Genomic DNA, 11,764 nt, shown 5'->3' with positions numbered 1-11,764 from the left:
AATCCAAAGGTACCACCGCTACTAGTAGATGCTCCGTCATTTGCCATCTGTTTTTGCATAGTTTCCACCAACTCTTGGTTCTCCTTTTTGCTCTTTTTTAACTTTTTCGCCAGCGCCGCAGACTTCGCTTTTTCTGCCTCTAATTTTCGAGCCATTTCCAGAAGTTTAGTCTTCTTTTTTGGCTGATTTTCTGAAAACAATGAAGGGCACCGTTATACCACTCGTTTTAAAACGCTATCAAATGAATAATGTTTTGAGAATCAGCACTTTTTTAATTAGTATTTACTAAGCAATTGTCCACTCATCATATGGGGATTACGAAAATTTCAAAAAAACCCTCATTTTTATCCCTTTGCATGGGAATCGAGAAAAAAATTAATGACTTTCCATTCATATCGTCATGCAGGAAAATTACAAAAATCTCAAATATTTTGATTACGAAAGGACTCATGCAGAAATCCCAATATTATCACGATTTTCCACCTAATAATTGGAAATTACGCAAATATGTACTTTCCACTCAAGACATTAGAAATTTCCACGACAATATACCCAGTGATTGGGAATCACGGAGACAACGACCATAGCAAGATTAAAATATTTTCCACCCAACACGTGGGAATTAAGAAGTTGTCACGATTTTTCACCCAACAATCGGGAATTACGAATTATATTCCCTTCCACTTAGTACATGAGAATTACGAAAACAAATATTCATCCACCACGTGGAAATTACAACATTATCACGATTTTCCACCCAACAATTGGGAATTACGAATTTTATTCTCTTCCACCCTGTACATGGGAATTACGAAAACAAATATTCATCCACTACGTGAAAATTACTATATTATCACGATTTTCCACCCAATAATTGGGAATTATGATTTTTTTTCTCTTCCACCCGTACATGGGAATTACGAAACGAATGTTTATCCAACTCGTAGAAATTACAATATTATCACGATTTTCCACCCAATAATTGGGAATTACGAATTTTATTCTCTTCCACCCTGTACATGGGAATTACGAAACGAATGTTCATCCACTACGTGGAAATTACAATATTATCATGATTTTCCACCCAATAATTGGGAATTACGAATTTTATTCTCTTCTACCCTGTACATGGGAATTACGAAAACAAATATTCATCCACTACGTGGAAATTACTATTATCACGATTTTCCACCCAATAATTGGGAATTACGATTTTTTTTTTCTCTTCCACCCGTACATGGGAATTACGAAACAAATGTTTATCCAACTCGTTGAAATTACAATATTATCACGATTTTCCACCCAATAATTGGGAATTACGAGAAAAAAAAAAACAATTGTTTTCACCCAGTACATGGGAATTACAAATTTTCGACCAACACATGTCAATTACTATATTATCACGATTTTCCATCCATTAATTCGCTCATGCAAGAGTATTCTGAAATCACATTACACGCTGTTTGACAAATTTCACTACTTAATTTCACCAAATATCACGTAAGACGCTATAAAATACCTACCCACCGACTCCGCCATGTCGTATTCGTAGCCGCTATTCAAATTTTCCCAGCAAAACACCGAACTGTAACTCCGAATCACACACCGAAATTTTCGCAGAGATCCAAAACGCGTCCGCTTTCGCCAAAATTAGAACACTGAATGACCTTAGCTTTTTACTTCCTCTATTGCCCTGATTCGCTGCCCGTCGATGCTGCAATTCACTTCCGCAGCAGCTTTTTTGCGTTTTTCCTGATTCTACACATTTCACCTTTTGCGTTTTTCAAACGACTCTCCACTCATCATCATTGCTGTTTTTCCAGTGTATATTCGAACCCTTATTCGAAGCACGGTTCGAACCTACTTTACCGACTGGGTAATATTAAACTATTTTCGAACATTTTACTGTGCAGTGTTATTCTTCTATATACTTCCTGTCAAATCCGATTCCGTTATATCTTTTATTTACATTCTCAGTTTCTCTTGGTTTGACCGGTTTGATCAGTATTTCCGTTTGCTGTTGGCCCATTTACTACACACATGAGTATGTTAAGTGACTATATCCAAACTTTTTCGTAGAGTTTTAATAGTCATCAATGCTTAAACTCTACGAAGATGTTTGGATATAGCCGCTTAAGGCGAAGTAGGCCTTCATTGAAATTTTGTACATAGATGATGATAATTGCTGAATAATGTCACATTTCCGAATATAAGAAAATCAGTTGGCCGGTGTTCAGACAGACTGGACCAAGTGCTTTTAAAATGATTTCAGAAAAACGTACCCCAAACATTCGAAATGTCAATTTTTCTGCATTGTTTAACATACTCACGTATTTATTTGTCAAATTAAGGATATAATCATTGAACCAGATTATTATAGAAAATAAAACAACATATAGAATAACCAAATTTAAATTTATTCTTGAGATACGGTCAAGATGCATCAAAACTTTGAGCTGAAACTTGATCGATTGGCCACCACCAGCGAGTAACCAATCGATCAAGTTTCCTGCTACAACCACAATCTGGTTCTCTAGATTTGTGCTCTTGAAGGTTTGAAGTGTGGCTTCGATTCATCTTCACCTTAAGGTGAAAATATCGGAATCGAAAAATGTCCGTCACAATGACTTGTACCCATGGTTGTGCCTCTACTCGCGATTTCAAAGGAACTAAACTGAAGAAATAGTAATCCAACGTTTTGATCTTCTATTTTAAAGCTATTAGTAGTTTAAATATTGATGAACAAAGCCAAACAAAGATCACTTTCTTTTGCGATGTAATATGTTTGAAATTTTGATGCAATATTGGAGTTTAGATTTCGAATTTAGAACAAACGAAGCATGCAAACGCTCATTTAGTCCTCAATCAAGTGTGATTTGAATTGGACATTTCAAGAAACTCCTGAGTTCAGTCTGGTTTATATTGGAGATATGGTTTGGAGATGTGGAGATGGAGATATGGAGATATTGGTTTATGAATTCTAACAACAAAACTTCTTTGCTGACGAAGCATATTTTAAACGTTATTAAATATGTGAAAACCCACATTTGAATAATAATAAAAAGCAACAGTAATTAGATGTCATCGTAAAAACACACATATATATTATTACATATTTTTAAAACATATTGTGCATGTAAAGTAAATTTTCATATATTTTCATATTCATTCATCGGAAAATGTTGAAAACATCACTAATCTGCATTAAACATTAATTTCAATATCACTCATCCAAAACTTTGACAAACATAGCAAGCAGTTTGGCTGCATGGCTTTGTAGACCATTTGATATTATTGTCGTCCAACTCCGCGGTCATACAACTGGATGGATTGGGGGCATTATCCTTCCAGCGCACATAGCTGGACACACCGCCCACGGGAAGCATGACCGATAGCCATATCCACGATCCTGGTTGACCCAAATCCGTTCCGCTGAGCCACACCGGTTGCTGGACTTTATTTTTGGCAAGCAAATCTGCTAGCTTTTTGGAATCCTCGACGGATTCATCCGTGGCTAAAAACTGGTACTTGTCCATGCACAACCGAAATGCTTCAAAAAAGTTTGGCTACAACAAAAAACTTGTGATGTGCATTAAATATTTAACAAATATACATCAAGTATGCAATCACCTTATTATTAGGACAGTAAAGCGTGTATCTTTTCCCATCGTCTTTTTCATGAGATTCAGATGCTAAATAATAAAGAAAAATAAATAAATAAAATCAAATATTTTATATGTAATTACTTACACCCTGGATGTGATTCGCCTGATTCCAAAGAACCTCGAAATAATGCAGTTACTGCACAACATATCAGCACAAATTTACCCATGTTTAGCTGAACGCTTTGCGGAATGAAATGAAGTTGTTCAAGAATTTATTCTTATATCGTTGCATCACTGTTTGGAGATTTATAAAAAAAAAAAACATTTTGGTGCAAACCGGTTACGACGACTGCAACGTTGTTCTTCAAGGCGGTCAAATAAAATCGGGAATTAAAGGATTCATAAATACCTAACCCAATGTCAATGGCAGTGTGACACATTTATCCAGCCCACAATATTTCGTTTTGCTTTGAGCCGGTTTTCGATTTCTGCGGTCAATGATCTTTCGACGAAAATGTTTGCTTATCATGATGTGTAAAACTGTTTTATCTGAAATTTTAAAAGACTCAGTGATTTTAAATTTTGTCCTGATCGTTTTTTTTTTATTGTATTTCTTAAAGTATCCTTCGAAAATGATATGTCTGCAGGTTTTAGGGTGAGATCCCTCAGTACCGGACACTAAATTCCTAATTCAAATATATTGCTTATATGTGATCATTTTACTCATTTATGGTCAAAATTATTATTTTTGCAGCGTACAAAAATAAAAATGCTATTTTCAAGGCATTTTTCCTACAGCAGGGATACGCGTGAGTTTCACTGGCTCCGCTGACTGTGATTTGCTACGCTTGCCTACTGTAGTGTGAATTTCAGAACTTTTCCCAACTGATTTTAACCACTTCAAGGCTGACTCAAAACAAGGTTTATAATTCATTAACTCAATAAGGAGTTCTAATCAATTCGAACCTTTAAATAAAAAGTCGAAAGCAGAAAATCGATTCACATGATTTTGAGTGCTCCTTACATCGATTGATCGGAACGAAACAATCGATTTCCGCAACATCGATTCAAAATCGCCCATCGCTAGTAGGAGAACCTTGGATAAAATACACCAGTTAAGGAAGATGTTCTGAAATGAGGACCAAATAACATGTTTGCAGTGTGTTTAGTTGGTTTTTGTTTCATCTGAATGCTGCTAAGCGAGTTTTAACCCTAATTATAGTGAATCGTTGAAAAATTTAACTTTTATCAAACACTAATAATTATTTATGCGGAGCACGATGATCGGCTTTTTTGAGACAAAACGCACCACAACATTGAAATAAGATGCACCTTAACAGAGCAGCATGATGTTTTCGGTGCTTGAATTTCATGTATACTGCTTTTCGTAATGATATGGCCACCCATAATTTTTTCTATGCAGCAAAATAAGTAATAATGAAATAGGATGAGCTTAATACTTCATTGTGGTTAAGGGCCACGAATGTAAATTCGAGGGTGAGAAATAATTTCATCATAGTTCATATTACATATAAATACAATGCATTGCAATGGACATATGTGACGAAAAGTGCCTTTCAGAAAGATATGACCACTTTGAGCAAAGATATATTATATGGCCATATAACCCAACTACATTTCAATTTAATTTCAAAGATAGCATAGTACCTCATTGCATAAAATTGGATGGTGCATGGAATTTTTTGACAACAGTGTTACAAGCAAAATAAAATAATTATAATCGATAAAATTATTCAAAAAATAAACAAAATTAGCTTAAAATGAAGAAACATTATGATAAAATGAGCTTCAAATCAAGCTATAAGTCAAAGATACTAGAATAAAAGAAGATTGTTGAGAAAATGATGACATTTGAATAACATTATTCAGAATATTTTGAAAACAAATTCAAGATATATTAGCAAATTCTGTGAATTCACATAATAAAACAAGATAAAAGTGTTTGAAATTATTTTGCGTAACCCGCAAGATATTTTGCAAGATTTTATCGTTGTGTACGAACGTACGAATGTACGAACTATGCAGTTTTTATGGATCTGTAAATAAATTTATAGCTGAAAATAATTCCCAGGTTAAATAGCGGTAATGATGATTTTTGTGCATATTATAAATTCTTCACGTTTATCACGGATATTCGTCCAGCATATCGTCTATCTATTTTAACAACATCATTTCTTATATTTGTCTAATGATCTAAGACAATTTTGCTTAAATTAAATTTGATCAGCATTGTAATAGGTGGAAACATAGCAAACTTGTTAAAATCATGGATCTTTCATATAAATGCTTCTATTTTATAAATGGAAAATAAACCATATTAATGTGTTGAATGCACATATCAGAAATTAACTAGTCCATGAATGCATGCATGCTTCCCTACAAAAACAACAAATTGTCCAAATATTGTCATGATTTATGACGAATTCGCACTGGACAATCTGGCAACACTGCATTGCTCCTGTTGGAAAAATAATATCAACCTATTTCAACAGTGAACAGTCAAAACAGTTTGTAGCTCTACCATGAGCATTGTAAGTTTAAAGATTGAAGATGTTTCATGTAACTTACAATTATGCGTAAGTGGTCATATAATTTTCAAAATGCATTTTTGACACATATATTATTACATCTATAACACTATTTTAATAGAATAGGTTTTTTCTCATAAATTTTCAATTGTGACCCTTAGCCATAACTAGGTGTTACATTTTTCTTACTTCATTTTTATTTTCCTGTAGGTTTCCCGGTTTTGGCCAGCCTAAGAGAAAATGTCCCTAAAAATTAAACGGGAAGCCGTATTTATACTACAAATATGTCAAATGCAAGCATTCAATCCATATTATCTGTATAAAATGTCAAAACTGAGCTAAAACCATTTTTTTCGCTTTGAAAATCCCGTTGGTCAATATAGGCCAACGGAACCAGTTTCAGCCAGAGATTTAACTTCGGTTCCTAAATTGGCCAATCGCATTGATTTCTCATGAGAGTGGCCAAATTAGGAGTGCCCTGTCTAAATTAGGTGTATGGGAGATAAAATTATAAGGAAAATAAATTGTTTGTCTTATGTTTGAATCAATTTGGACGAGTAAATGAATGTAGCTCTATCATTTGAATGTGATCTACTGATCACAAAAGGTTCCATGCTGATTGGCTATGTAAAACGGTGTATAATCCACTATGGCTACAACTGGCGTATGGCTTAAACCGGTGCTTCTACTCTACACGAATAATTATGGGTGGTCAACTATTATGAAAAAAAAAACTGTATAGAAGCAGCATTTTCCTTGTAAGTTATGCATGTGAGTCCAATTTTTGTGACCAATATCAAAAAAACATTTTTAGCTCAGCAAAATTTCGTGACACCCTTAATTTTTGAATTTTTGCGGATCCCTAGGGGTACCAACTATCTGAGAAAAATCATTCACTGTATGTTTTGTATGAACATTTTGCACACTGATTTCCGAACATTCCAAAACAATGTTTTTTTCAGTTCACTCTTACTTTAAAGCATCAAAAGTGGGTATCAAACACATAGCTAGTTAAATTCATCATGAAAAAAAATGCAAAATTTGGCAGGGAAAAATTTTGCCAAAGACAATGCACTTCTAATTCCATGCGTTTTGGAATTATTCACGATTTGCTGAGGGCACTTTTATTACTTTTTTTTCTGAATATCATACGAATGTGTTTTAGTTTCCAAAATATGTTTCCATAAATCGAAAGCAACTCGGTGGTGCACTATTTTTTATATAAAATGGTGATTATGGCTGGAATAATTATTTGGAGGACGATAAACTTGTTCCTCCTCATTGAATTTACTTGTTCTACTCCTTCTTGAAAAGGATAGGTTTTAATGGAAACCCTCACATTCGAAGAGCAGAGCGTGTAAAACCGTCAAAATTCAAGTGAACGGATTTAAAATTTCTAGGTGTTTTCGATAATTTCACATTTGAGAGAGTTGAATACCAAAATATACATATGTGTTGGCAAACTGTTGTTATTCTTTTTTTAAGACATCTAAACGTTAATGCTTCCTGTGGACGATTTGCCCTTTGAAGGAAGCATCATAGTAGACAACGGACTAGCATGCAACGCCCAGTGGCACAGTCGGTATACATTCCTGACAAGAAGTTTTTCGGACTGAAGCGGGAATCGAACCCACACTCCTTGACTCGATGCGGCTAAATGCTTTGTAACACTAACCGCACGGCTATGAATCCCACATTCATATTCTTATCCTTAATGCAGCCCACAGACGCTCAGACGGTTTGACCAACATTGACTCCGCCCCCAAGTTAGTCAAACCGATTTATGTTGCTGCAACCGTTTGACCGACTGTCAAAGTTTGTTGCAGCAACACCATATTTCTTCGCATGTTTTGAATGTTCTCGGCAAGCGTAGTGAATAGTGATTGTTATTTTTTTCGATTTCTGTGGCAGTGGGGGTGAATATTTCTATGACAATAATCGTTGTGAGAAAGAGCAGAACTTTCAGAATTTATATATCGGAAGAAATGGATATTGAGGAGGAATTACAATTACAATGCGCGCGAAGTTTTCCGGCAGAATTCTAAAATTATGAGGGATCTCTTTCGGGGATTATTCTGAGCAGTCATCGATATGAGAATGGCTAGGGTAAGTTCATTAAAGCTTGTATCCGGAATCTTTAGCGGTTTCCTCTAATTATTCTACTTTGAAGTCTTTCCAGAACCATTGATTATACTAGGGGTTCCACCAGAAAGTCTTCCTGAGATTCTACCAGGAATTTCATCAACAATTCCTCTAGAAATTTATCCACAGATTTACCCAGAAATTCCTCCGAGGAAAATTCTTCAGGCTGGCTTTCTTCCAAAGGTTCCTTCAAAGATTCTTCTGCTAATTATTCAGGGTTTCCTCTACTGATTCCTTCAAAGATCAAAAAAATCCACAAGTGATTTCTTCAGTAATTTTTCAGAGTTTACTGGCTGACTTCAAGAATTCTTCCGGAGATTACTATCACAATTTTTCAAAGATTCCTTTATTTCCTCTAAAAGTTATATCATTATTCAGGAACCACATAACGAATTGTTTCAGATACTTCTCAATAAAGTTATCACCAGAAATTTCCATAAAGATTTCACCAGAACTTTTTTCAAGGCTTCTCCTAGGACTCCTCCTTTAATTCAACCAAAAGGAATTTCTTCAGCGATTCTTTCTTGTAATTTTCTCTACAGAGTCCTCCAGAGATTTACACAAACACTTCCGAGGGATTTATTCATTCAATGCTTCCTTCAAGAATTCCTCCAAAATATCCTCCACAGATGTATTTAGAAATTCCTCCATCGATACTTCAAGAAATTTTATACAGATTTTATAAGGATTTTTTTTCCTGCGCTTTTACTAGGAACTCCTCTAGAAATTTTTATACAGATTGCTCAAGTAATTATTACAGAAATTCCATCAATAATTCCACCAGGAATTTCTCCAATGCATCAAAAACCTTTCCCTTTTGCTGGAAATTTTTCAAAAACTCCTACAGAAATACATGTAGAGATTCACTTCAGGAACTCTTACAGTGATTCCACCCAAAATTTCTCCAAGGATTCATTAAGGAATTCATCTTGAGATTCCACCAGGAAGCTTTTGGGAACTCAGCAAGAAATACTGCAAAAGAATTCAAAACAAATTTCACACACGGGATTTCACCAGGAATTCCGCTTGCAATTTTTCTAGAGGTTCCCTCAGGTTACTTTCAGGGGATTCTTCTAGGGAATCTTCAATAAATTATTTTATGAATCCTTCCAGTGTTTCCTTAAAAGATTATTCTTTGTATCCCTTGAGGGAACCTACGAGGCATTCGACCTTGGATTTTTGAATGAATTACTTCAAGAATCTACCGGATATTTCTCCGAGGATTCCTAAAGGAATTAATCCATCAATTCCTTCCAGTATATCTTGGAGGATTTTTTCCAAGGAATCCACCAGGAATTGCCTTAGAGAATCCTGTAGAAACTCCTTAACGGATTGCTTTAAAAGTTCTTACGGAGACATATTAAGGAATTTTCCAAGCGAATTTCTCCAGTGTTTTCTTTGGTGATTCCTCCAATGATTTCAGTATAAATTGTTCCATGATTTTTTGCAGATATTTTCCAAAAAATCCTACAAGGAATTCAACTTGAAGTTCAACCCTTCGTGGAATTGCTGTTCGATTCTCTCGCTGTTTTCCAGAAAAAAAGTAATATGAACTTGTTGATACCCTGGAGGAATTTCTGATAATCCTGAAAAATTCTAAGAAGAAAAATCCTAGTCAAATCATTGACGTATTTTCTGGTAGAACTTCTGGCGAAGCTGTATTAGATTTTTCTGGTAAAGAATTTCTAGCGAAACTCTATTGATATTCTTAACCCTGGAAGAACTCATGGCGAAATTTCTTAAAAAACACCATTCCGGAAGAAATAGTTAGATGAAATACTGGTGAAATCTCTGAAGGAACCGAAGGATTTTTTCCAGAATGTTTTGGAAGAACTTTCAGAAGATTTTCTTGAATTTCCGGTGAAATCAACGGAAAAATATTGGTGAAGCTTCTAAAGAAATTTTAATTGGAACCCCTATGAGAGTTTCAGCTCATTCCTTGAAGATTTTCCTGATGGAAATCATGGAGAATTATCTGGGCGAATTTCAGATCCAATCCATGGATGAACCTCTGGTGGAATCCTTAGGGAAATTCCTGGAGGGTTTTTAGTTGAAATGCCTAGAGGAAATCCTAGCGAAATTTTCGAAGCAATTCCTGTTGGATTCAATTAACAAATTCTCAGAGGAATCGCTGAAGGAATTCCTTTTTTGAATCCTAGGAGGAACTCCTCACAGAGTCACTTGAGGATATACTGATGGATTTCTTAATAACTTGTGAAATCTTCATAATTTTTTTTTTTTTTTTTTTTTTTTTTTTCTTTTATTGGGATTTGAACCACTGCGACCATTAAGTTGATCTATTGTGGTATACCCCTGTTTATTTTTCGCATATTTTCAGGACGACAAGTTACTATTGAGAGTAACTGCAGTTGACTGATAGTGCGACTTTTTTTGGTTAAATTGCTGAATTAATTTCTGAAATCTGAAGACCCAAGAATCTCTGAAGATATTTTGTTAGAAATTCCTTGAGAAATTTCCGATGGAATCTGTAGAGTTATTCCGGTGATAAAATCCTGAGACATTTCCGGAAAAATCTTTGGAGGAATTTCTGATAACCTTTGAGTATCCTTGGATATATTAATTCCTTGAAGAATTTTTGGAGGCATCCCATCCGAGTGATTAGAATCCGCGGCTACAAAGCAACGCCATGCTGAAGGTGTCTGGTTTAGATTCCCGGTCGGTCCAGGATCTTTTCATAAAGGAAATTTCCTTGACTTCTCTGGGCATAGAGTATAATCGTACCTGCCACACGATATACGAATGAGAAAATGGCAACTGTGGCAAAGAAAGCTCTTAGTTAATAACTGTGGAAGTGCTCATAAGAACACTAAGCTGAGAAGCTGGCTATGTCCCAGTGGGGACGTTAATGCCAAGAAGAAGAAGAATTCTTGCAGGAACTCCAGATGAAATCATAGGAGGAACTCTTGACGAAATCCCTTGAAGAATTCCCTATGGAATCACTTTAGGAACTTCTGATGAAATTCCTGAAGGAATTCCTGATATAATTCCTGCTGGAACTTCTGATAGAATGCCTAGACAAATTCCTTATGATATCCCAAGAAGATCCTGATGTTAGTCGTAGGTGACCTCCTGATATAAACTCTGGAGGAACTCCTAATAGAATCTCGGAAGAAATGCTAGCTGGAATCTCTGAAGGAACTCTTGATGGAATTCCTGGATGAACTCGTGATGAAATCCTCAGAAGAATTTTAATGGTAGCCCTAAAGCTACTCCTAACAGAATCCCCATTGGAATTCCTGATAGAATACCTAGAGGAACTCTTGATGGAATCCTTGGAGGAATCAGTGGCGAATCGTAACCTCATTTTCTACCTGTTCTATGATTCTAAAAATGCCTATTTCGACAAATCTATATAAATAAAAATGGAGTGGTGTTCGTATGTCACGAAATGGCTTGAAAACGGGTCAAAGGATTGACGCAAGTTTTTCACTGTTGCTCTCGACAAGG

At 35.4% G+C, this 11,764-nt stretch overlaps 1 protein-coding gene across 1 annotated transcript; it reads right to left on the bottom strand.

Annotated features, from left to right (window-relative positions):
- Positions 1–3,227: 3,227 nt before the first annotated feature.
- On the bottom strand, positions 3,228–3,536 carry LOC5564292. Its single transcript, XM_001648587.1, has one exon. It carries the CDS (start codon positions 3,534–3,536, stop codon positions 3,228–3,230), a length of 309 nt encoding a protein of 102 aa, XP_001648637.1.
- Between the last annotated feature and the right edge of the window lie 8,228 nt (positions 3,537–11,764).

The sequence above is a fragment of the Aedes aegypti genome, chromosome 2 (assembly GCF_002204515.2).
Source record: "Aedes aegypti strain LVP_AGWG chromosome 2, AaegL5.0 Primary Assembly, whole genome shotgun sequence".
Classification (NCBI taxonomy): domain Eukaryota; kingdom Metazoa; phylum Arthropoda; class Insecta; order Diptera; family Culicidae; genus Aedes; species Aedes aegypti.
The sequence above is the reverse complement of the archived record's forward strand: the minus strand, read 5'-3'. Positions and strand labels throughout refer to the sequence as shown.

Coding starts and splice junctions, on each gene's coding strand:
- LOC5564292 (XM_001648587.1), bottom strand. CDS start 3,536: ATGGACAAGTACCAGTTTTTAGCCACGGATGAATCCGTCGAGGATTCC.